The sequence below is a fragment of the Acanthochromis polyacanthus genome, chromosome 23, assembly GCF_021347895.1.
Source record: "Acanthochromis polyacanthus isolate Apoly-LR-REF ecotype Palm Island chromosome 23, KAUST_Apoly_ChrSc, whole genome shotgun sequence".
NCBI classification, from domain to species: Eukaryota; Metazoa; Chordata; class Actinopteri; family Pomacentridae; genus Acanthochromis; species Acanthochromis polyacanthus.
Window position 1 is genome coordinate 14092857 of NC_067135.1, and position 27651 is coordinate 14120507.

The 27651-nt window shown below is 40.6% G+C and overlaps 2 protein-coding genes across 2 annotated transcripts in view; one reads left to right on the top strand and one right to left on the bottom strand.

Annotated features, from left to right (window-relative positions):
• Nucleotides 1-218: 218 nt before the first annotated feature.
• On the bottom strand, nucleotides 219-10742 carry LOC110956595 (copper chaperone for superoxide dismutase). Its single transcript, XM_022202195.2, has 8 exons — nucleotides 10582-10742; nucleotides 10257-10329; nucleotides 7337-7474; nucleotides 6277-6451; nucleotides 4692-4752; nucleotides 4176-4253; nucleotides 3184-3287; nucleotides 219-1900 (listed from the first exon to the last, which is right to left on the bottom strand). Exons 1-8 carry the CDS (start codon nucleotides 10714-10716, stop codon nucleotides 1741-1743), a joined length of 924 nt encoding a protein of 307 aa, XP_022057887.2. The 5' UTR covers nucleotides 10717-10742; the 3' UTR covers nucleotides 219-1740.
• An 11826-nt stretch (nucleotides 10743-22568) lies between these two features.
• Nucleotides 22569-27651, top strand: part of gal3st3 (galactose-3-O-sulfotransferase 3) — a 36120-nt gene continuing 31037 nt past the window's right edge. Inside the window, exon 1 of the mRNA XM_022202194.2 lies at nucleotides 22569-22954. The gene's annotated coding sequence lies outside the window, so the exon portion shown is untranslated. The remainder of the gene's footprint in view (nucleotides 22955-27651) is intronic.

Sequence of the window (27651 nt, forward strand, 5' to 3'; positions counted from 1 at the left end):
GAATTTTTCAAAATAAAACTTTTAAGGGAAATTTTTAAGGGATTACTGGAATTTTCGTCCTGAAGGTTTTGCAAATGTTTAGAAATTTGGGGAATTTTTTTGCTGAATTTTTGGCTTTTTTTTCAGACAACGAAACACTATTTTTTGGTGCCATAAATGAGGGCAACAGGAGGGTTAAAGGACAATGATCAGGTAGTGTGCTCAGTGATTAGAAAAGGTCACCTTAAAATGCAGTTTAATTCAAATGACATGATGCGACAGATGACAAGACTGAAGCGCAGATACCAGACATGCTGCTTTTCTCTCTATTAAATTACTGGATATTAAATATATCTGAATTCTGTAATTCAACATTGTAAAAAAATCATCTCTATATTATTGACAATAAAGGCAATCATTCGCAGCCATCAAGTCGCATTCGCAGCCCGGGCACCAAAATGGAAAAGGACACCGACTGAACATCTGGGGGGGAAATTCAATAAAGCTTATTCAGCCATCAGTAGAACAAGACAGATGCTCAATTTGGAAAATCAATGCAAAACTTGCTACACCGTGCTCTCACATGGCCACAACGCAGCACACAGCATGTCCCAATATTGATATCTTCACCAAGAAGGAAAATATGCTGAGCGGCAGTAGGTAAAAGTTCAGAGAGGGAAGGAGGAAAATGACAAAAATTATCAGCTCCCCTCACTGTACGGCTTTAAGTTGGCCGCAGCAGCAATCGAAGGAGCTCCACACTCCAACCCCATGTTGAAAAAACAGCTGAGCACACAATCCATCGAGGCCTCCCCCTCTTGTCCTTTCACTGCGGATGGAATTTGACTCTCCCTCTTCAGCTCATTTTAATCTCTTACCCGAGTCGCTCACACCACCTTATGGATTCAAGATGAACAAACTGAAGGAGGAATTTTGTTGGTCCAAATGCAGCTAAAGTTAGTGCAAGTTCCCTTCATGTGTTCTGAACTTCTCAAAGTAACACCGACTGTTCAAATGTAAATCTGGAAAGTCACGATCCATCAAGTGGCCAAAGACATTTATCGACTACTTTTATTTTACCATTTAGTTTGTTTTTTTGCGCTAGGTGTCCTCTTTACAAAAACTGGAGTTAAATTGGACGCAGGTTGGTAGCAACATCTCTGCTAGATAGTTATTAGTCCTTGTGTCTTTCGAACGCTGATTAAAACTCTAATATGTGGAAATATCTTTGAATAAATCCTTTCTTTCCATCCAATCTGGACTTTCCATGTACCATATCATCAGATAACTGGAGAAGAGCTGCTTTGTGTACAGTTACATCCAGTTGGCTGATAAGAGTAGCACTGCTGTGTTTGTGTATAATTACCTTGGACACTTTCATACTAAAATGAAGTGTGTTTGTGTCAGCCGTCGCACAGGTAAAACAGAAAACATCAAATCTCATGAGCATCAGTTTAGAACACGATCATCCAGCTTATCAGAGGCGACTTTTACAAAATCCCTGCCTGCTTTAGTGCATTTAAAATGCTCAGAGGACACCGTGTGTGTGTGTGTGTGTAAGAGCATTTGATTTTATCATGAAGGAAAATTTCAAGAAGTTAAAGGCATTTGGTCATCAGTCCAGCTGTCAGGAAACATATCCCTCAGTGCTCTCAGTGTCTCCTAAGCTTCAGGTCTGACCCTCTGTCGACAAACGTCCTCTTGGTTTCTCTTCAACGCGCTCTCGCCGCTCAAGCTGCCACCGGTGTTTGTGTCCGAGGTTCAGAGGTGTGCTGCCGGTGTCTCTGGGTTGGCCTTGCTGCGACCTTTCCCAGCTATCGGCCGGTCTCTCTCCTCCCATAGCGTGACCCCGTCGCAGGCACAGATCTGTTTGGGATTTTGGAAAAGGCCTGCTGATCGGGCGATGATCCCACACGCCAACCTGCAGAGGAGAGAGAGCCAAAATATATACGCATCGTCCAGACCAGTTTTGTTCCCATGAGAAATTCTATTCTTTTGATTGCATTTGTTTTACATTATTTGAAATATATAAAGCATCAAAATGTATTCTTGACATTTGAAGTTGACAAAACTGTCTCAACTCATGCTCCTCTTACACAGTGTCCACTTTTTAGTCAAGGTGTCATTTCAGTCATTTATGAATCTCTTCAGTGATCAGTTTATTGGAACTGCATTTTGCTTTTATGCATCTTGTACTGTTTAATCAGGAGAAAAACGTCAAATTAGACACATTTGTATCTACAGGTGAATTTAAGAGCATCATATAAAATATTGTGAAGGAGACGTGGTTGCTTTTCTTAAGAAGATGCTGTTTTTGTGCAGTTGTGGATGTGTATGCATTTTAATACGATGTGAGTTTGCATGGCTGCTAGATTTTTACATCTCAATTGGACTAATAGGTCAAATTAAAGTTAAGAACTATTTATGAAACTATTTGGCATTCTACCTTTTCAACAGCTTGTATATATTCATTTTGAAAGGGGAAACTCAAGAACCAGCCAAGAAGCCTGCTCATAAGAAATTAAACTGAGGGGATTACTGACACAGAATAGGGCTGTGTAGAGCAGAAATGACATGCGGATTAATCAAATAGTGACAAATAGGATCTGTAATGACTTTTGATGTTAACTGTTTCCATAATTTTTAAGCAATATTTGCTTTCATCCGTATTCTTAAATGTGGTGCTGGTTAACGGTAAACCACAGAGTTTTGGACAAGAGCAAACAGAATATATTAACTTGGTTTTCTGATGATCATTTATTCATAGTTGTAAGAACTAATAAGTTGATCAATAAGAATAATTACTAATGACAACAACTCAATATCATCATAATAATAGCATGGATTTACTCCAAATGTTAATTGCACCAGACAGCATAGCAACATGATTAAAATGTCTTTGACCCTCTGTTTGAGAAGCTAAACTAACCCAAAATAAAGACAACAGAAAAGCCTGTGGTTTACACAATGACAAACTAGCACTCACTCTTTTACTGACAAGGAGTGAGCAAGTCTGACACACCATCACCACAAACTACAGCCTCAAGACTAATCAAGGACGGAGGGAATGGAGTTGATAATGTGTCTGTGTTACGAAGTTAATGTGCTCTAAGAAATAAATGAATCAATGAAAGAGATTAACTAAAAACTCTCTCAGGTCCCATTTTAGTCTGTCTTTGGAACATACGGCTCCTTCATGCCCACCTTTCACCAGAGTTTCCGGTCTGTTTGGAGAGAGGGTGACCGCCTCGACCAAGATCGTCCTCTCCTGCATCCACCACCAGTGATCGACCAATCACATCCCAGACCTGCAGCGAGGGCATGAAGGTATTAGGCTCTACTTGCTGTGGCTTACTGCTCACAACTTGCATTGACTCACAAATGATCAGCTTTAAATACAGGTGAGAATGAAGTGGAGATGCACTGAGGTCTGACTGGACACATTTTCCAGCAGTGAGTGTGTCCTGACCCACACTGAACGAACACACACTAGACTGATGTTCTCTGCATTAGCGATAATACACACTTACCTGCAGAGGATGTTTCTACTTTTTTTTTTTTTTTACAAAATCACACCATTTATCAAACTCGGAAAATGCAAAAACAATACTGGTGGATTTTCAACTTTTTTGATAGTTTTTGAACTATTTCTTTGCTGTGTGCTGTTTTGTTGGAAAACTAAATCAGAATCTGTAAAAAATGTAATTAAATTCTGCGATCCTCTGTGCAACTGTAAAGCCATTAATGACTCAGCTGTGACCAACAGTCGTATGAAAAAAATTTAATCTGCACAGAGCAGACAAGTACAGAAGCAAAGAAACATTTAAGAAGTATAATATCTACAATATGTATGGTTGCCCTTTTTCCAGTGTACGTAACACTTGTGGGCACAATGCTGTATATGTGGATACCAGGTTTTCAACTTTCATTTTTTCCTTTTACATGTTTTTTGGCATTATAACTGTGCCACACTACACAAAAGAGATTTTTGGGTTCTCTCTTTTACCCTTGGTTGTGTGGTTTCCATAAAAGTGCAAGACTGTATATTGCAGTGACAAATGAGCCCACAGTGAGTAAAGAGTGACACTTTTTACTTGCCAGGTGTGAAATGACACACTTACCGTTGTCCAATTGTGATCGGATCATTCAAGATGCATGCTAATGTCATGTGTGAACAAGGCCTGTGTTTGTGTTACCTTAAGCTGACTGTCCTCTAGCCTAAATGAGGCTCTGCCATCTGGTCCGGCGACTATGTTTCCCAGATCACCTGTGTGCTGTACAACAAAACTGCATGTGAAAACTACACTCAACCACACAATACAAACACCAACAACACGGAACTATAAAAATAAACGCACAAGGAGTACACAGCATGGAAGCCAGGAAACTCAAGAGCTGCAGCTTTTTCACACTCTTTACTGAAAATTTAGCACCTGGAGCAGAGCAGCTCAAAACGGCTCCTGTGGGACAATTCTGGCAATCTGAGAGGGATATCACTTCTTGTGTTTGGCTCTTACTACATCTCAGGAGGGGCTCTGTCAGAGTTTATGATACGAGGAGCTGTTTCTTTTCTTTACGTTTTGCTTTTCTAACCCCGAATATACTGCCACAGCAAAACTACAGCATCAAGAAAGCCAGCTTCAGACATATTAAAACGAATGACCACACAGAGCGTAAACTTATAGGACTATAAAGAAGAGACATGACTGTACCCTTTCAGAGTCCCCTGGACCTCCGTGTTGTCTCCCAAAGGGGTTATAATGCTCTCCACAGCTGCAGGAAAAGAAGACATGCGAATTTTAATCAAATGTAGGTGAAATAAGTAACTTTGTGATGCTATTTCAGATAACACTCAACAGTGTACGTTTAATTGTGGGTGTTGTAAGTAGAAAAGATAGACATCTATGCTACAGAAATGATGTGATTTTTTGGTGGGGTGCACTTGTAAATTTATACGCTTCCTCCATACACTAGCTGGTGCATATTTGAATTAAATTTTTGCAACGAAGTTTAATTCAAATGTGCACCAGCTTGTGTATGTCCTGTTTGACAATAAAAGTGGCTATTCTATTCTATTCTATTCTATTCCTGAAACCATATTCAACTTTATTTTTAATCCCTATGTCTTTATATCAATATCTGTCTATCTTAACACATTAAAAGGTCAGGGAAAACAGTAACAGTGAATCTAGGACTTTATGTTTCTGTCATTGACATGTCTGGTTGTGGGCACTCCTATAGCTCAGCTAGTTGACCCATAAAAAAAGGGCGATAGTCTCAGAAGCAGCGGTCATGTTTCGAGTCTGACCGATGGGCATTTACTGCATGTCTTTCTCCCACTCTTCTCCGCACGTCTCCTGTCTCTCTCTCCACTGTCTACTATAATAAAGGATAATAAAAACTATGGCTCTCTAGATGCATTTCACTTAGAAGCACTGAAATACTACGCTCAAAATTCTGTTACTCTCACAACTATTTGCATGTGGCAGCTTAAAATTAGATGCTGTTCTCGTAGCATATTAATTCCACGGATTTTCTCGCATAGAGGAATTTTCAGCGCTCCCGCCAAAGAGATTAGAGCTACTGTCCAAATGACAGGATCTGAAAGTAAAAACTACAGACATTTGTTTTTTGTTAAATGGAGTTTCATTTCCTCAAGCACTACAGACATTTTTCTTAATAATATTGCTGGAAATATCAATAAAAGTCATAGCTCTGTGTCAAATAATTGAACACAGACTAATTGTCTTCACTGTCTGAAGACCAGTCAGTGTGTCACCATCCTGAGCTCAGAACAACACCCAAATCAGTTCACTTTTGAATTCTGGGTCAATTTTACATTAATACAATAACTACAGCGAAGCGTTTTCATTAAAACAGCTTCTACAGCTCTGATTTGTGCCTTCTTTTCCTCAGCAATGGAAGCTGAGGCTCGTGGGTATTACAGTATACATAATTCCCAAGGGACAAAGATGAAATAATCAAAACTGATGGCCGTGAAACAAACCTGTAAGTGTATGCGGCACAGTTTTAAGGGCTATAATTGGAGCAGCCTCTGATCTCTACACCATAAATCCTGTCGTTTTTTTTCTGGTTACAGGATCATATGCATATATAGGCCAAGATATGGTGTGTGTTTTTTCCACTTTCTGCATATTAAACCTCCAGAGTCCAGGGAATGGAAACACAGTACATCTACACATCGGATGCTCATTTTAAGCAGCCCAGACTGTCTATCTCCTTAATACTCAACAGGACACTCTTGACTGATGAATTTCTGTGACACACCAGTCCCACCTGAGGCAATCCAGTGTGAGATCCCCCAGGGTGTGGACATGGAGGCCGTGGGGGCCGGGCTCCAACCCGTCAATGGTCCCATCAATCAGACAACGCTCTTCAGACAGCTGCAGGAAGCGCACCACCCCCTGAATCGATCCCACACCCGCCAACATGGCCACGGCTGCACCGAAGTCTGTCACGAAAACACACAGATGTGCAACTTGTATGTTAACATCACACACACACACACACACACACACACATATCCAGGCTGTGATGAAGACCTGAAAAAGACAGACAGCAGTTCACAAATGGAATAAGAATGCATTCCAAACTCATCTCTGGTGACTGCCTGTGATCAGACTATGCTTCCAATTTCACGTTAGATTTTCTCCGTGGGGTAACCGTGAGCTGAACATAAAAATATGCAGACATACAGTGAAGAGAGGCAGAGTGTGAGAGCTATTTTTACACGCAGACTTCAAATCCTTGTCTGTCAGGCAGGGGCGATTCAACCATATCACGCTGTGTTTGAGGGATTAGCCATGTTTCACCAAGTTGGCTTCGCTTCTCTCCAGTGTGGTCAGGAGTGCATTTACATTCACATTACGCACTGCATCACTGACAGTATGTCTCTGACCACCTCCAAATCCCGCCGTGCCCTAAAGAAGTGCAATTACACCCTTGCTCAGAGCTGTCAACCTGTGATTGGATCCCTAGTGTGCATTTTATTGATATGTGTGGCAGGCACTAGAGACTCAACAAACGAAGCTGCATTTAAGCAATAATTATAAAGCACTTCTGCGCATCAGGAAGCCCAATAGCTGTAACTTTAGTAGACTACTTAAACATTTAGCTGATGATCGTTTATCATGATTACAGATATTGTTGCTTCAAACAGTTAGAAATACAAGACTTTATCTATAAAGGCCTCTTGTTTCCCAAAGACCACATCACACACATCTTTTCTTTAGGGCTGCTAAACATCTCAGTGCATTTTAACATATTGTAGTGTGAATTATATGATTAAAGCATATTTTAAAAAGGCTACAAATCCGGCCTGACCTATTGTACTCACCTTGCTCTGATCCTCCGATGCCCTTCAGCACGGCCCTGCGTCCAGTGCTCTCTATCAAAGCCTGCACTTCTACGCTGGTCAGGGCAGATTCCACCAGCACCGCCTCTTTACTGACATCAATGCTGACCGACTTCACTCCTGCAAGCACATCGACCAGGTGACATGATCATCAGATGACGAGAATTAAAAGCACACAGCGACATGGACAACATGAGAAGAGATCAGTCATTTAAACCAGCAATCGAGCACAATTTAAAGGTTTAATTTTCAGTTTTCATCTTCCTAAATGCTGCCTTTCTTTGATTCTCTCACTGCAAATTACATAATTCTGATTTTCTCATGGGTTTTTCATGGAGAAGCAACATTTAGAACATGCGCATTTGCCATTCCAATACAAACATTAAAGAAAAAACAAGCAAGAGCGCCTCTGACAGCGGTGGGTCTTTTTTCTGATTATAAATGTGAATAACAAACTCATACAACCACTAAATCTTTACTGGCAAGCTTAAGTATGCGAACTACACACACAGTGATGTCATCAGCAGCAGCACAGCATGTCCTCCTCCCTTCTGGAGATGTGTGCTGTATGCCGGCAGGTTGATAATCAGCCTGATATTAGGACTGTTTTTTCTCAAAATGTGTCAAGTCACATCATTTGGAGTCTGTAAAACGATCTGATTCTCTACCTGATTTGGTCACTTTTCTAACTGGTTGTGTTTCCCATCAGCTTAAATAATAGTTCAGATGTCCATGATTGCTAAGAATTCTCCTAAAATACAGATATATGTGCTGCATTCTGACTAAGCACAAAGATCTGAACATGAGCAGAAATCTTGCTGAAACCCACTACAGACTAAAGTTGCGAGATTTATAGATTAATTAAAATGTATTAGTTTAGGATTGGTGTGACTCGGTGCCACTCACATGTTTAAGAGGTCATTTTCCCAAACAAAAGACAGAAAAGAGTGCGTGTTGACTTAGCAGGGATGATATTAAATTAGAAAATTGATCTACAGGGGAATAAATATTTGGAAGCAATGCAGGATTCCAAACAGCCCTACTGCATCATATTTCATTATACTCAGAATTTTAATCAGTTGCCTGAATTTGGTGTTTTCATTTACATAAATAAAGATAATTCTATCATAAATTGATGCAGAAAAGGCACACATTGGTGCATAATAATTCACCAGAATGAAGGAGATGAAGTGTTCGATGCTAAAATGTTCCTAGGGGAGAACCCATCAACCCCCTGCAAAGATGTCCACTCTGTTCTAATGAAATCTGCACCCACGTATCAGCTGTTTTTGAGAGAGTAGAGGTTTTAATCATGTCAAAGCTCTGAGTTTTCTTATTCATTTCTTGACAGTGAAGTGGAAACAACTCTAAACTTTGTCACCAGTTATAAGTTTTGTTCACTGTGTCGCGCTTAAAGGCTGTTTTTGATTTGTTTTTTTTGTTTTTTTTTAATGAATTATTCTGGAAAAAATGGCTCCACTGACACCCAATTGAATACTCAATTAAATGATGATTTCTCTGCAACTTGAAACATTATCCTTCATATTCATTCATATTTGAATGCTTGCTCGAAGTTTTATTATCTCATAATAAATCGATTAATCAGACTGCTAAAATTCCATTGTAACCTGATCAGCATTGGTGAATTAGTGCAATTAAAAAAAATCTAAATTCTATGACTGCAGCTTCTTAAATTTGAACATTTTCTGCTTTCTCTCCTCCTCTGTGACATTTACCACCATTTTCTGACATTTTGCAGACCAAATAAACAATGAATTAATCAAGAACACAATCAACAGAATAACTGGCAACGGAAATAATCACCTGTTGCAATTATGACACCAGCTGTTGGGGCCTGGATTGCTGCTGCAGCTAATATATCATTTTGAGCAATGATAAATCCATAAACCACGGCTGAGCACAATGACTTGGCAATACAAAGCGACACAACAGGCTCACCACAATGTCAGACATCAGTATGTTTAGTCGGCAGCAGTCGGAGGTGCTGCTATCCGCTGCAACTTCATTGTTCATTCATTACTTACTGTTTGTTTTACGAGTTTAGTTTTGTAATTGCCACTCAATATTCATTAGGTTGAACTATTCTATTTCAAGCAAAATTGCATTACAGATGCAGTCAAGGAATCTAAATTCAGAAATTTTGTATCTTATTTGCTATTATGATTAAATTGTTGCACTTCATTCCTTTTGATAGAAGCTTTAACTTGTTATTTTTTTTGTCTTATTTGTTACTATTATCTTTTTGCTGTGTATAGATGATTCTGAATGTATGTCACACACTGTGGGCTGCTGGACACCTAAATTTCCCCACTGGGGATTAATAAAGTATCTTTATCTTTATCTTCAATGTACAAAAAGCAACATTTGCCACAGAGACATCAATACTGACCAACCACTAACTTCACCATTCGACTGGAACGAATACAGCCGAAATGTACTGTTTCCATTTAAAATTTGTGCAAAATTACATAGTTAGCGAGCTTAGAAAACATTTCAAAAACTATAATAACATAATAATAATTACTATAATTGTATTTTAATTAAACTCTTTCAAACATATCACTTGTTGCTACTTGTGTTTGAAAGTAAAACAAAATGATTTTACTCAAAATACACCCTGTAAAAATGTGTGAGTGTAAAGAACATGTGTAGAACAAACTGGAATGCATGAACAGAGGTCAGGAACAAACAAGAGGCAGATAAAAGCTCAATGACATAATGTGCTGTGTCATGCTCCTTTGCTGTGTCAAACACCACAAATTACAGCACTTTCATTCAGCACACTCTCACAGCACAAGTCACTGTTTCAGAGGACGTAAACATTCATTAAAAGCAGGTAGAGAAAGGTTTGCTTTTACAGAGCTGATGACGACTTTCTCACCTGGGTTTCCTTCCAGAGCAGCTCTAACTTTCTGCGCGCAGCTTTCACATGTCATCTGAACTGCAAACTCCAGCTGTGGAGGAGAGAGCAGACATTTAACACCCGTAGCTGGTGGGTAAAATATCTGTAACCGTGGCGTGTGAAGCTAGTCCGTTATCTACTGCGCACTAGGCTGACACAGAGGATAATCATTTTAGCTGTCAGAGTTACACAGCATCACAACAGCAGCTAAAGGAGTCCTGTTTGTTTTCATATTATTCAGGTAAAATTATGTCGCGACACGACAAAACACGAATTTAAATCACGATTGAAATGGTTCTCAAACCTTCGTGGGTCTCTCCGAGTCCATCTTGCTGCCGCACGTCGCCGCCTGAACGACAAAAGCTGATTTAAACAGAAAACTTCCCAGTTTTCTAGAAACGGAAGCGAACCTACTGGACCTGATAATGGCCGCCGCCATGTTTGTGAGGTCAGAGTGACGTTGACGCACGTTGCCGCCGCCAGGTGTCGGGCGCGTGTTACTGCAGCTTCCTGTTTGGCTAAACCTTGAGAGTTCATTTGAGGAACAAAAAAGGCTTCTTTAAATGTACTTGTATTTAAATCCTCACAAAAAAGATGTATGTGAATTGTTACCAAAGTAAAAAACAAACATCTTTTTTGTTCTTTTTTTGTAGAAGTACAGTAACACCAAAACTACAAACAAACAAACAAAGACTTAATAATGGAGGATTTGGCTTTGTTAGTGTTAGATATCATATCATTTGCTGCACTTGTAATCTTGTAGTTTGATAATGTGGAGCTTATTTGAACTTTATTGAGTAGGTTGATCAATATGCAGACTTTGTAATAAGTTGAGCAATTATATGCTTCTGAACTATGAAGTGGCATAAAATCGACATCCCAATGTATGATACAAGTAGCTCATATATGGGGGCAGATTTCTTTGAACCTTCAAAGGGAAGCATTAAGCAAAAAGATATTTCAGTTGCTGCATTCTCTAGAATTTATACTATAAATTGATGCAGAAAAGACAAATTTACAGCATAAAAATTTACCAGAATGCAGGAAATGAAGTGTTTGATGCTCAAAATTGTATAGCACTAGTACATCACTGCTAGCTACTGATTGTACTTTTATAGTCCATCAATTGCTAGTTACTTGATACTATTGGGTGTAAAAATATGTGATAAGGCTGATAATGACAAGCTAAAAAATTTTTGAGAAAAAAATCTGTACCTGTCACTTTATTTGAAGATCTACAAAATTTTCAGGAAATACACTTTATATCCTTTTAGAATACTCCAAACATACATAGACAATACCACATACCCATGTCAACATTAAAAAACATACAGCATTAGTCCTGATTATTGGATTGCCGTCGGATATTGATCAGATTTAAATCATGTAATAATTAATTTTACATTATGATATCAGGGCTGTACAGTGGATTGGTGGTTAGCACTTTGGCCTTGTAGATGGAAGATCCCCGGCTCATTTCCCGGCCTTCCCAGGATCTTTCTATGCGGAGTTTGCATGTTCTCCCTGTGCATGTGTGGGTTTTCTCCGGGAACTCCGGCTTCCTCCCACAGTCCAAAAACATGCTGAGGTTCATCGGTGATTCTAAATTGTCCGTAGGTGTGGATGCAAGTGTGATTGTTTGTCTCTATATGTAGCCCTGTGACAGACGGGTGTCCCCTGCCTTCACTCTAAGTCAGCTGGGATAGACTCCAGCCCCCCACGACCCTAATGAGGATTAAGAAGTGTATAGATAATAGATGGATGGATTATGACATCAATATTCAGTTATACAACAAATATGAAGTTATAAAGTAAACAGTTTGGGGTCTTTGCAACTGGGTCACAATAGTTTTTTGGGGGGCAAACCCTGTGATTTTTGCACCTGAAAATCAAGGTATTTTATCCCATTCATACAAAGAAAAAACATTTCCACAATCTAGAAGCTGAAGCTACAATACAGCAAGAGATGTTTAGAAGTTGGCTTCCTTGTGTGATTTCTGAAATCTCATATTTACATCATCATGTTTCCTGTCTCCTAAAGATGACTATTGTTGCACTGTGAAAAGAATAGAAAACAATGACTGCCATGAGTCATGGTCACAAACAATGTAAAGTAAGCATATAAGAAGTAATGCTATAGTGATGAGGCATGTGTCATCTCCAGAAAAACTGCAGAGTATTTCTGACAATACAGGAACGGCACGCAATGCTTGTTTATTAGGGTCAGATGGTGGGAGGAGGGGATGTCTGGAAGCACAAGATTGTAGCTTATGGATAAAACTAAACCACTGTGAAGGCTGTAGGCTGTAATGATGATTGCTTCCTGCAGTCTGAGGTGGCCTCCCGTTCAATTTCATAAAGTGTATAGATTATTGTTGCAGCGTCGATCTGCAGATTAAGGCGCTGCATTCACTATAAGAAAAACCGGCAGTAAGCAGATGACTGCTTCCCAGGTTTTGAGAGGCTCAGAGGAGTCCAGTGTATGTGTGCGTGTGTTAATATGTGTCTGTGAATATACACTCCTGGCATATGTCTTTCTCTTGATGGCACGGATAGGCCACAGAAGAAAGCAGGTGATCGTGATGTGGCATAAAATCTGGGTCGCAAGTTTAAAATAAAAGCTTCCAAATCCAACTTCCTCTGACTAAATTTGGGTTGATAAGATAGACAGTGACACATATTTGGCACGTGCTCGTCGCCATCGCCATCATTACATCAAAACAACACCAAGTAGCCGATGTTTTGCAAAGAAGAAAGTCGAGTGGCTGCTCTGCTAGAACACAGCTTCTACTGTATCTGGTGGCTCATTGGCTTTGACCTTTGACCTGGCGCTGAGTAATATGACCACAGGCTTTAAGAGGGCTGAGCCAGTGTGTGCCAGGCTCAAAACACATAAGCACTCCCCTCTGTGTGTGCTGAGCAGCCCTTTTCCTCGCAGCCTCATACACGCCGCCCACACAGCAGCGCTTAATTTATGCAGTAAATGGGAAACTGCATAAAACCTTTGCCCTTATTTTGATCCTCAACGCTGATCTTTCTGTTCAAAGGAGAGGAGAGAGAGCCAAGGTGACACCTGAACCCAGGGGAGGGAGGATTTCATTAACACACACATACAGAAACGCACACACCAGAGCCAGAAAGTGGCATGAAACCTAATCACAACCCCAAACGGTGTCCACGACAGATTTAGAAAGAGGAACAAAGTAAGGAGGAAAAGACGAGAGACACCGGAAGGAGGGATGGAGTGGAAAGTGAATACTGGAAGGAGAAAGTGAGGAAACAAAGAAGATACAGGAGGAGGATTGAGCAAATGAGAGAGGACAGAAAAAGAAAGAAGTTGACAAAGAGGAGTAGGTGAATGTGTGTGTGTGTGTGTGTGTTCAGAGCGGAGTGCAAAGCAGTGCTGACAGGAAGTGTTGACAGACCTGTTCAGAACAGTGGAGGTTTTATCTGTACTAATAAATGAGGCACTATATTCCAAGTTCCACCGCCCCATTAGAACTGACGTGGAGCCTGTTATATTTTCTTATTAAATACTTGAAGAGGGTGAAGCAGCTCCTGTTTCAGTTACCACTGCAAGGAAGCAAAGCAAGCAAAACGTTATTTTTAGAGCGGGGAAGATACAGTGTCATCCAGAAGATTGAACTACACACATCATGTACCGGCAGCAACTCAAACAATCAAGTCTAATTGCACATACAAACGCAAGAACATGTCAGCAACATAATAGAGTTAATAAGACGCTCTGAAGAAAAGAAACATTTCTGTCTGCTTTCTGGGAGAACATCTAATGCATGTTGGCAGTTTGCCCAAGCATATATAGCCCCGTCCACGTAACATTTCACTCATCTCTTGGTAGTACCAGAGCGCCTGAAGGTGTACAACAGAAGGTCATGTCCGATTACTTAAAAACATGTGACTGAATGTATGCTCAGTTCCGAAAGAAGTTAAGAATTTCAAACAGAAATAAGGAATGAGGTGTGCTACAGTATATCATGTGTCTTTGGGTCATGGGTGTTGACTTGTCACTCAGACTAGTCACATCCTATAATTATGCAAAACAAAGCCTTAAAGATGATCGATAATTATATACTCATTCATTTGCGATACAGTTGTCACGAAGGGCAAAGTCAGCTACAGAAACCAAAATGGCTTTTTGTAAATTCAGATAGTAAAATATAGGAATTTATGAGGATTGACTTGCTTTTTCACCAGTTGAGGAATTGCAATCTTTGGCAGGTGTTTTCAATCTAAGAAGTCCAAACATGGCAGAAAGTCCCAAATTCTCCAGAAATACTGTGCAATGTCAACTGCACTCAGCATATCTCAGGGAATAATCACACTAACACAGTGCAACATTCAAATCGGTAACTATCTGCTCTATTCTGTAAAAGTGCAGGCAGCCTTTGGGAATCATCCACTGGACCCCTGTGTGTTTTACTGTGTTTGATGAAAGGGGAAATGTATGCATACCCTACTGTATGAATGCATGTGTATTAACTATCAAATTATAAATTAGCCTGAGACTCCCATCTCTGGATAATCAGAAAAAAATGAATGGATGGATGGATGGATGGATGGATGGATGGATGGATGGATGGATGGATGGATGAAAAACACACATTGAAAAAGTCTTGGTTTACTGATAAAAAAAACTTAAAGGAATTGGTACAATTGGTTTCCGTCATTAACGAGGCCCAAAAACTGCAAAAACTATATTTTTGACCACAGAAACCAAGAAAATATTAAGAACCATAAACTGCACATGAAGATGTAAGAATTCTTTGTTATATCACTCATTAGTCTCTTGTTTAAAGTTCCGTGTGGTGACTCACCATTTTGGACGTGTCTGAATCAAATCCAAAATTAAGGAATGAGGTATGCTCCAGCATATCACGTCTCTTAAGGTCATGGGTGTTGACTTCGTACAAAACAAAGTCTTAAAGATGATGGGTAAGATATATAATCATTTACTTTCAATACAGTTGTCACGAAGGGCAAAGTCAGCTACAGAAACCAAAATGGCTTTTTGTAACATCAGATAGTAAAATATGGGAGTCTATGAGGATTGACTTGCTTTTTGACCAGTTGAGGAATTGCAATCTTTGGCAGATGTTTTCAATCTAAGAAGCCCAAACATGGTGGAAAGTCCCAAATTCTCCAGAAATACTGTGCAATGTCAACTGCACTCAACACATCTCAAGGAATATTCACACTGACGCAGTGCAACATCCAAATCAGTAACTAGCTGCTCTATTTTGTCGAGGTCTATTCTGTGGATGGATGGATGGATGGATGGATGGATGGATGGATGGATGGAAAAAAGTTATTAAAAATGTCTTGGTTTACTGACAGCAAAACTGTAAAGTAGGGTGACCATACGTCCTCTTCTGCCCGGACATGTCCTATTTTGAGAGGCTGTCCAGCCTGTCCGGTCGGCATTTATAAAGTCCTTCAAATGTCCGGGTTTTTGATCTTGCCTAGCTTGAACGCGTCACAGACCAGAGTATTTATCAATTGCGTTGAATGATTTCTTTGGAAACACGCTCTGAGAGGCGGAGTTTGAGCCGAACCCCGGAACGACGTATTAATCATTCACAAAGCAGTACAGAGGCGCTCCACACTCACTCACTCCTCGCAGGCTGACAGGCAGATAGGCACACTGCGAGAGAACACTCGAACCGAAAGAAAATACCGAAACGCAAATGTCATTTCACTGATGAAATGCGATAAAAGTACCCGTTTTCGTCCGGCTCGTGTCAAATGGGAGGCAGAATGTACAGTCTGCAAAGCTGGGACTTATGTCTCTGTAGCTAATAAGAAAAGGAAAAAGAAGGAAAAAAAGGACTGTTGACTTGAGGCGTTATTTCTATATTTTTTCATTTGCCATTAGACACATTATTTTGAAGAATGGGCTAACTGAACATTGAAGAATAGGCTACCTCTCTTTTTTCTTTTTGTTTAATATTTTGAGGCATTATTTCTATTTTTACATAATTGATAATTGGGAGGTTATTTTGAAGAATGGTACTCTACCTCACTTTTCCTAACTAAGGTGTAAGTGTCAGACTTAAGAGAGATGATTATTTCTTATTTTGTTAAACATCTGAATACATGTGTTCCTACACAACTTGAGTCAATAACTATTAAAGACTAGAGCATGCCATATTTGTATGTGACTGATTATATTGTTTAGGAGAATTGCTTTAAATTAAAATATATATAATTTATAAAGCAACTGTTTGTGAGTGTTTTGGGCTATTTTTCTGTATATCCAGGTAAAGTGTACTTTTCTGGGGAATTCAGAATATCTGTTTAACTGAGTTTGAAGCACAGAAAGCCCCCTGACCCATGGAAAACCCCTAAAAAATGGGGGGGGGGGGCTGAAAATTTTTTCGAGTGCGAGCTGGAAGTGTGTCCTCTTTTCAGAGAAACAGAATATGGTCACCCTACTGTAAAGGAGTTAATACAATTCGTTTCTAATAGCAAATGAGTCCATGTTTGTTTTCAGTCCGAGTTTCTGATTGACTACCTTGAATCTGGTTCACTATCTTTAGCTGTGGTTTTAAAAAGTTATTGCTTTCAGATAAAAACATTATATCTCTAATCTGAGCTAAGAAGTGGTGTTTTGTTATTTTCAGTTTGTGGGATGAGCAATTTTGAGTTTCAGAACAAGTAGTGAAGAGGCTTTATAAGCCTTAATTAGCACTGTACATTAACTTTGCTCACCCACACAAGAGCATTTGATCCATTAAGTAATATTAACCTCTTAACATTCCCCAGCCTGATTATGGGCTGAGTGAAAACGCCGCTGCTGTATTTTGAGTGGCATCGGCCCCAATTATACGTCATTTAAAAGCACAAAGTCTCACAATTCAGGATTACTGGTGTGATAAAAATACACAGAAGTGCAACAGCAGTTGTGGCAGTAGTTTCATAGTTTGTGATGAGTGCACACACCGCAGTGGTTTTTTTTTACCTTTTCTCTCATCTACAGGTGCACATGTTTGTTTAGTCACTATGTTGAACACAGTTTATACTGGAATGTAAGATGCTTCCAAATATATAGGAGATGCATGTTAACAGTCTATTAAACATAAAAATGACAAGAGACTAAAATTGCTTTTCAGGTAGTGTCCAAAGCTGTGCAACAACAAGCAAGCTCCTTTGCTCTCTGTCACATTGCTAATGTCACATTGCAGAGAGTTGGGAGAGTCAGCGACAGAAAATGTTCCCAGCACATAGTGTTCTGTATCACACCACAACCACCTACATTTCCGACCTCAGCTGACCCCACAAGGAATCAAACCATTCCAACCACTGACCCCGGTCACGTTTTACCAGCAGCTCCATCCACAACCTCATGACGCTGAATTATTCAGTTTCAGAGAGGAGGAGCGGTGGGGCCTGTTAGCAGTGTGAGGGACCCTGTAGAGGTCAAAGTAATGTCACAGCTCAGCCAGAGCGCTCTCCATGTCTGCAGATTGCACCCTGACAGCTCAAATGGAAGATGAAGCGAAGCGTGGCCGGGGGACGGCGTCAGACAGCGAAGCCCCCGCCTCCGCAAGTGGACAGAGAGCAGGGGCCATGTTTGCAAAGTATGCACAGTCTGTGAATTTATCCTGGACTCATTTCTTTATAGTCTTCAGAAAAAATACAGAAGATGTTTCTGTAACCTCCACAAGGCTGGGAAATGATGGACATTTGCTTTGGCTTTCTTTATATTGTGTACTGACAAGGTATTATGTCAATCACTGTGCACAAATAAGACTTTAAGTCAAAATCCTCAATGTAACATTTGATCAGGTTGTCAGTAAGGCAAAGAAATATAAAATATTTACATCTCATCAAGTGTCACCTTCAAATACTACTGTAAATAAGAGGTGTCTTTAAAAGTATACTGGTTGGGATGCAAATACCTCTTTAGTCAAGGCTTGTATGGAAAAGATTGCTGACAAACTGACATAATGAAACATATGTCCCTGCTTTTTCAAATCAAATCAACCATAAACCTTAAAAAATCTGCGAGGAAACAAAAGAAAGCATCCAATCAATCAGAAAGCAGCCGCCGTGAACAAATATTGTCCATTCAGCACCAAGGTGTCAAACGTTATTGCTGACCCACTAACAAGCTAAAAACAATGAATTATAATGCCAGCAGGGTGTTTAACAAGCTGTGGATAAACTCTACAGCTCATCACAGAGAGGATCAATAGGAAGAAGAGAAAGCGTTGCCTAATCAAAGTCTACTGTTCCTCCCAAGAATAATAACCCATATGGAGGAGGAGGAGGAGGAGGAGGCAATATGCTGCAGTGTTGGGTACCAAACACAATAGCTCATTAAACCACTGCTCCCCAGAGTCCAGATCGTTACTCAATCTGTCTGTCACGATCCACAGAGCATCCTTAGAACGACTAGAAAAACATTAAAGATGAAACTAATATAAGATCAAAAAGAAGCGGGATTTAATAGGAGGTAAACGCCAAACAACTACAATATGGGAACCAGTTATAGACGGCTGAGGGTGGCTCATTACTAGTCCATGGGAAGTCTGTAAGAAAAGTTTAATATTATGGAAAACAACAACTGCAAAGTAGAACAGAGTCCTTTGAAACTTGCTTTTGAGTAGCAGTAACTTATCATCCATTCCTTTAGAAATAAAATTAAATAAAATTGAGTCTAATTCTACAGAATATTATAGAAGGATACCAAATGACAGGTAAAAATAGCGTGTAAGAGGCCTTTAACAAAGTTTTTTTTGAATATTTTTGATGAATGTTATTGGGTTTAGCACTGACTGGAAATGAAGGAGACGAGAGAGATGCAGCATGATAAAAGATGAAGACAAAGATTTTCAGCCAGACTTGAATCAGGGAAGTTGCAATGATGCCTTAAGTCCCTGGGGCCACCGGGAAAGAAACCATTAAAGGGACACTCGAGCAAATTAGTATTGCACTTCCATTGACAAGGTGGATTTGAAGAATTCACAGGAGGCGTCGTATTAAAAAAGGAATATACATAACTTTCAAACTTAGCATGAGAGGTCAGGAAGATGCAGAAGAAAAACAGCCATCAGCATCAAGTTTGTTGTGCAGAATTTCTGTTACAAAATGTAATGCACAAACACACATGATCCCACAAGAAAGAAAACATCAGATGTTTCAGTTGTGAATATTCAAGGGATAAAGCCTACAGTAGGTACAGGTATTATAGAAGAAACAAGGAGCAAAAGACACTGGTTGGCGTTAAAGAGGAAGGTCAACAATAGACAGAGGAATCACCAGTCAAACATGACTTTCTCTAATCCTAGCTAAGTCATTTTTGTGCATAAATAAATCAAACCCCACGACATAAAACAGATTTGTCGTTCAACAGTGATTTGTAACAGTTGAGGAAATAACAGGCCTTCTGATGGAAGTGTCAGATCTGCAAATGCTTCTATGTTTCGTGCTGGAGGAGCTAATTTGAAGGATTTGCTGGTGAATAAGTTCATTGATCCTTACAGCCTTTTAACACTTTTGAAGACGATCCAGGAGCAGCATTTGGTGCAGCAGGGGAAACGGTTCATATGTTGAGATCGTGGTTTAAAAAAAAAACACAAGGTAAACGCTTCGCATCCATAACAATTACTAACCTCAGTAATACTCGACACAAAGATGCGAATAATGCATGAGGGAGGCCCCATTCCTTGGTTTGCCTAGGGCCCATGAATGACTAAACACATCCCTGTTTGCTATAGATTTACATATCAGCTCTCTGTCAAGTTCCAGTTCAAATTTAAATGAGCTTTATCGGCATGACTGTGGCTTTCATACCGAAGCTCAGCACATTAGCAACAGCTCTGCAATAAAGAACAGTCAGTCTTTTTTAAGGGCCATGACTCATTATAGGAGAAACAGAGAATCACAGGAGATGTTACTTCCAAGCTGGACTATTGTATTCCCTTATTTTCAGGATGTCTCCATAAATCTCAGAAAACCCTCCAGTTGATTCAAAATGCCGAAGCACTGACAAGAGCTAGTAAAAGAGATCATATTTCTCTCGTACTGGCTTCTCTTCAATAGCTCCCTGTAAAATCCAGAATAGAATTCAAAATCCTTCTCCTCACATATAAAGCCCTTAATGACCAAGCTCCATCTTATCTTAAAGACCTCATAGTACCACATTATCCCAATTAAAGCGCTTGGCCCTCAGAGTGCACCTTTGCTTGTAGTTCCTAGAGTTTCCAAAAGCAGAGAAGGAAGCAGAGATTTTGTCCACAGCTCCTCTGCTGTGGAATCACCTCCCAGTTTGGCTTCAGGAGAAGACACTCTCTCCATTTTTAAGATTAGCCCTAAAACTTTCCTTTGTGATAAAGCATGTAGTTACGACTGGCTCGGACGACCCTGAACCATCGCTCAGTAATGCTGCTTCAGGACAAGACTGCTGGGGGACTCCTTCACATATCTGCATACATAACACAGGCTTTATGCCCTCTTCAGACACAGTGGGTTCAATACTCTGCTGGGGGAAGTCATAAAGAGTAGAGCAAAACTGAAGGAGTTTTCAAAACTTCAGAACACTAACTCAGTGGAATGTTTTGCATGAAAATATACCTTATTACCTAAATAAAGAAGCTTCAATGACGGGAAGCACATAAACCCGTTTACACATGACTTATCTACCTGATCACGAAAACCTTTTAATATAAAGAGGTTAAAACATACCTGGCATGCTAACATGGATTGAAATCTGCTCTATTGCAAATGCAAACTTGTGTTGTAGTTCTCCTTCTCTTCCGCATTTTTGCTACATTTTTATATGATTATGTACACCTTCATATGTCCTGTGCTTATGAAATTGATTTATGTTCAAGACAGCAGTGGAAATCTTCAAGAGAAGAGGTGCTCATAAGCCTTTACTCAGTTTTGTCTCATCTGGCTGGCTGGATGTCTCATTTTCATTGGCTTGATGGATGATCATCACAGCAGACAGATGTCAAAGTTCAAATGATTTAAACTTTGACCAAATTTCTAGTGGATGTCTTGTTCGATGTAGTGCCAAACTGTAGTCACACAGCGCAGTTCATTGGTAATAATGGGTTTTATAGCATGTGGGTGCCGTTCTCACGTCTCATCTGAAGGCTGCTGTGCTGGTCACTAGGTTTAGCACACTGATCCAGGTGAGTCTCGGAGCACAGAGCAAAAAAGGCAAAGTTTGGACATTTCCAGTTGGACTATGCTCGCTCATCCTTACAAGTTGGTCGCTCCCGGTTGGTGGCAAATACCTCAACAATGACGGTGTTTCATTTTTACTGGCCATACGGGTATCCATAGCTATGCGTGGACTTTGCAGAGCTATGGATGCCTTCAAACGATGACTTGAGTTCTTCACTAACCGTAAAGGAACAAGAAGTATCACCGTGTGGACTGGCATGTTAGTATCGCCCCAAGCATACAAACTTGTGTGTCTACAATCACCAGTCAATTATGACTTCCTCTAATCTTAGTCAAGTCATTGTAAGGCAAAAACAAATCAAACCCCATGACATAAAACAGATTTCTGTCTTTCAACAGTGATTTGGAACAGTTTAAAAAAAAGGCAAAGTTTTTACGTTTCCAGTGGGACTATGCTGCCTCATCCTTACAAGTCAGAAGCTCCCGGTTGGTTGCAAATACCTCAACAACGATGATGCCTCATTTTTATTGGTCACATGGGCTTCCACAGCTTTGCATGGACTTTGCTTGCCGCACCATTTAGAATTACAACTAGGATGGCTTTATTGTCATCATACATGGCATGACGAAAATATATAGCTTCATAAGAAATAAAATATCAACATTTAATAATAAAATCAAATGTACATATATAACAAAACAATATTAAAAATGACAACATCTGCAAAGGAGGTCAGATATATACAATATGGGAGGTAAATTAAATGGAATAAGAATCAGTAAAATAGGATAAATATGTTTCTTGGATTGCTTTCTATCATAAAACATTGCCCTTAATGTGTGTAAAGGTGTCTTGAGATGACTTATGCTTGAACTGCCGTTATGTGAAGAAACCTGATTTGGACTGAAGTGACTACTTTGTGCACATGTTTGACAAATATGTAAAACGTGTGTGTGTGTGTGTGTGTGTGTGTGTGTGTGTGTGTGTGTGTGTGTGTGGCTATGAGCGTACCCAGCAGTATGCTTCCTCACATCGCAGGCACAAACGCGCGCATTGGCTATTTAAGACGCACACACACACACACACACACACACACACACACACACACACACACACACACACACACACACACACACACACACACACACACACACACACACACACACGGGAGAGAGTGTGTGGAGAGAGCGAGCTGGAGAAAGAGAGAGAGCGAGAGAGGCAACCGTCTCCCGTTTTGCTACACGAGGAGTCGCTCGGAGCCTCCGCTGACAGACAGCAGATCTGCCGCCTCACCGACTGCGACACCTGAACGATCAGCGAACAGCACCGACACCAAACCAATGAAGGAGAGCCCGCTGAAGACGAGAGGAAGGACCGGGGGCTTTTCTACAACATAAAGAAGAAGACAAGAAGCAGAGGAGGAGGAGAAGCGGCACCAGGCGGCAGTCAGACCGGCTATAACGGGGTAGAAATCACCGCCACGACCGTCACATCACATCCCAGCTCTGAGATGACAAAGGTGGGTAACGGTGAGCTCCCATTGTGCAGCCTGACAACAGCATCCCTGTCCTACATGGCCGCTTTAATCCCCATAATAGTGTAGGAGTAGACATGTCTGATGTGCTGTAAAAAAAGAAAGAAAACGGGCCGGTGTGGCACAGGAGGGCATTTAGAGGCGGTTATGTTTGGTGCTCCAGCGCGCCGCTTTCCGTCTCCTCTCCTGCCTGCTTTTGGGGGACAATTACGCACAACAAAAGCGGATTTCTAAACGACACTGGAGACACTTTCTCCTCTGTAACAAATAAATGCGCCCACAGCCGACATGTGTGCCGTTTGGAGACGCGCGGCGGAGTGATTTCATTCAAAATCTAATCTGATCTGGCCCACATTTGGCGGCATGAGAGCTCTTGGGGAGATTTCTCTGCCTGTTTAGTACCCGTAACAAGCGTCGTGTGTGTTATTAGTGTGTGTCGGAGGAGGAGGAGGAGGAGGGTGATGAGGGATGAAGAGAGGAGGAGAGGAAAGAGGGGGGATGTTGATCGCGATCGTCTCCTTGAGCGCCGGAGGTTTGTCGGGATGATTGATTTGGTCCGTTCAATCAGATTAAGAGTGTGAACACCTATGCCGGCAAATTGATTAAAACTGCACGCAAAGATTAACCCCGCAAGTTTATCAGCGTGGACGCTCGTTTTCGTGGGGGGCAACAATTAATGACAAACTATTTATATCTGCTGTATTGAATGCAGAATGGGCTGGTAACGCCAACTGTTGCATGTTCGATATTTTCCATACGGCAGATTTGATTTGTCTCCATTAGTTGATTGCTTAGCTGCTGGATGAAAGTTGGGTGAAAGTTTTTTTTTTTTTTTCCATCTGCTTTGCTGGATGTTGCAGCATCTGTGACATCTTTTGTCAGTCTGTGTGTGCTGGCAGGAGGCTGAACAGAGAGGGGGAAAAAGTGGTGTAACGTTAAAGCAGCCTGTTTGGGTGGGATCTGAAATAATTAGGCGATTAATTAAGTTGGGAATTGTCAGAAAATTATAGCCAGGAATCAAATTGTGTCAGGTTTATTAATATCCTCCCAAAATGATTTGGGATACAAAAGAAGATGAGGTGTCCCCATTCCAAATCAGTCAGAAATGATTAATAATTTAAGCCATTTGTTAGGCTTAAACATGGAAAACATGCACTGATTCCATCGACTGCAAAGACAGCACCTAGAGGGCTGCAGGAAACTGTGAAAGTACTTTTTCTATTCAGCAAATCCTCGAGGAATTCTTTGTATGAACAGTAATCGCCACAAAAAGGAGATAAAACACCTAAGGATTCCACACAGATCTGAGGAAGCGCTTAACGACGCCTTAATTAACTATTAACTGAAAAATAATCAGAATAATCACTAGTTATATCTCTGAGGACGACTGTCTGAGGATAAAACTCACCTGTCTGTCTGTCCCTTTCCTCCTCCTCTGTGTCTTCAGGAAGTAGGTTAGCACAAGGGAGGGGAGGTGACTTAATAAACCCTTTTGCGGCAGGTCATTTACAAGCACAGACCTGAAAAGGTTCTCTTTTTTTTTTTTTGCTGGCATGTCCACAAGAAAGGCACAAGACCGAGTGATGAATGTGTTCTCTGTTTGGAGAATAGCGATGCAGGGAATAACAATGGAGGCGAGGGAGGGAGACAGCGGCACACACACTCTTGCGCTCGCACACAAACACACACATACACGAGCTCCCTCCAAAAAAGAAAGTCAATATGATAAAGTGTGTTGTGCTGACTAAGATTCACGGCTGTGTTAAACTTCATCACAAGAGTCTTTTTAGACTGAGGCTGCCCTTTAAAGGCTGTGAGAAAGGAGTTTATTTATACAGTACTGGACTATGATATACAGCTCTGTGGCTGCTCGCTTCATACAGTGTCCCTGATGATGGGAGTTCTCAGGCCTCGAGCTAAAGAAGCAGCACTGTTTACTGCCGTCCTGGAAGCAAAAAGACTCAGATGTGTTGGAATGTAGCATAAATTCCTCCGTCTGTCCGAGCACCAGTCTGGCTATTTACAGACGGAGCCTTAAAGTTGAGGATTTGCAGGTTCAGAAGCCAGTACAGATAATACCCAGCTACCTTTGAGCCATAAAAACTGTCCCCTGAGCAGGCAATTAAGAGCGTTTTTTTAAGGAACTTATTCAGGGAAGGTAGTAGAACTAGTTTCAGCTACGACAATACAACGCAAGTGATGTGTTAAATGTGATTAATGTCAGACGTAGTTGAAGCAATTCACTGATGAGTCAATCAGCAGAGAATTTAACTGTGATGTTTTTTGTCATTTATCAAGTAAAAATCTTGGGTGGCTGTCGTCACAGCTTCACAAAAATGAACAAGTCTCTCTCTGTTTCACATTATTATAAATGCCCTTTCCCTTTTCCCAGAATTCATGGGAGCATTATCAAATCACTTCATTTCCAACCAGCAGCTCCAATCACAAAGAGTTCGAACTGACAATCTAATGAAATTAGGAAACCAAACTACCCGCTTCTGAGAATCCGAACTTGGATAAAATTTTGAGTTTTTTTGTATAATTTATTAATTTTCAGGCAGTCAGCTTCTCAAATAATTGTCTAATAGTTTCACTACCACTAAGCTGAATGTTTTAAGATGTCACTTTTGGTCACTTTTTCAGAGCTTTAGTCATTACTTTTCACACTTTAGAGGGTCAAATAACTGATCCATAATCATAAGCTTCAGCTCTGATATACATTGACATTTTTCATTGCTCTTCGATTTGAATGATTTCGAAATGTCACAAACGACTCTCACAAATATTGACAGAATCAGACTTCTATAATTGACAATGATTTGATATTTAATATGCCAAGCCAGCTAAAATGAAATTCTGATTTATGATAATGAGAGGCGACAAGAGGCAAAAATCCACCAGATGGCGATTTGGGGAAAATGAAGGGCAGTGTTTTTACAGAGGGCAACAGAAAACACGATGCTTTGAAGGGAAAGGGACTAGAAGGGTAAAGCACGGGAGAACTTGCACACAGGAAAACTGGCAAATGAAAGAAAGTCGTACAGGAGCACAGATGGCGAGTCTTTTTTCTTGTCTGTGCGGCTGACAGAAAGTGTTGCACAGGGACACGTGTTTCAGGGTGCAGGACGATGTGATGTTTGTCACCGAGTCGGTTAGAACCAGCAGGTCTTCTTGATGTGTATTAGTGGAGGTCGTGACTGGTGTTTAAGATGGACTGTGAGCCTGAGTGATTAGAGAGCTTGTGATTAAAAATTTACTTGTGGGCATCTCAGCTCACCGCAGAGAACTGGGCGAATGTGTGTGTGTGGATGTGAGCCTAAGCGAGATTAATGCTCCATGTTAACAAACCTCTTGATTTGACCCTGGCTAGCGTGCAACAGCACACACACTTACACACACACACTCCACTTGATCCCCTGTTAGATTAATGCTGGCCAGCAGCAGCCCTCCTTACAGAAGCATATAAGCACACGCAAACAAACACTGGACATTAGCCATCTTTCAGCCAATTTGATGCGTTAGGTGCATTTTATACTCACTGTGTCTTGGGACCAAACTGATTTTGATGTGCCTGCATGATCGTGCATGCACACACAAAACTGCTCTTGATATTAGAGGAGATGCAAGGAAAAAGTAAGTGTGTAAACTTGAAAATGACCTCCCTATCCACTGTTCTGCTGCTTATCATCGATTCCCCTGAGGAATAAGAGACATCTGTACGTTAGTAATTGGTCTGATTCCTCAAAATGAATTCTAAAGTGCTCTTTATCCCCTGTCAAAAATTAAAAAGGCTTTTATTGTGGTGGACTGTTATGTGTGGTTCTGACTGCAGCTGCTGGTGCCAGATGAAGACAGATGGACGAGGGTTTTGTCGAGGTCTGGGCCCAGCTCCAGGGAGCTGCCCTTGGTGCGAACGTTTTCATCTACTTGTAGATGTCCGATAGCCAGATTCCAGCAGACCCCGGATTAAAACGGTCTGGGCAGAAAGATTATAGGAGCAAAGTCCTGTATCTGGATGTCCCTGCTTTTCCACACAACACGGAAATGAATTATTTATTATTAATACTGAGAGCATCTCAGTTTGGTTGTTGTTGTTATTGTCAGACAAACTTCTCTCTCGCAGAGTCCTCCCAGGCTCCTCGAGGCTACAAGGCCTGACCTTGATTTTTCAGAATTCTGGAAGGTGCTTTGGCCTAAAAGTTTTATTTTTCACTCGGAAAGGTACGATAAATAGTCTGATTAGGATGAATGAAAGCAAAAATGAAATGTGTTTGGTATTCAGGGAAATAAGTGATACTGTAAGAGGTTTGGTTTTACAGTGATCCAACAATTTCTACATCCCACATCACTTCTTTAGCTCTATTTGCATACATTTACATCAGTCTGTCAAATAACAAATAACGACAAAACTGGTAATCCTACATAAAACTTGATTTTGATACCTGTTCGTTTGTGATGGGAAATGGCGTGATAATTGTATCTTTACTGAAATAAAACGTCAAAATATAGATTAAGTTACTATTTTGACAGTAAAACCATTTTTCAGCATGAATAATTCAGAGTGGACTACTGTTTAACTATCCTAATACGCTAAATTCAGGGATAAATACCCTCACGTTGCAGCTGCTGATGCTCTTTAAGCCATTTGTGTGAGCACAAGGTAATATTTGACGCCGACACAG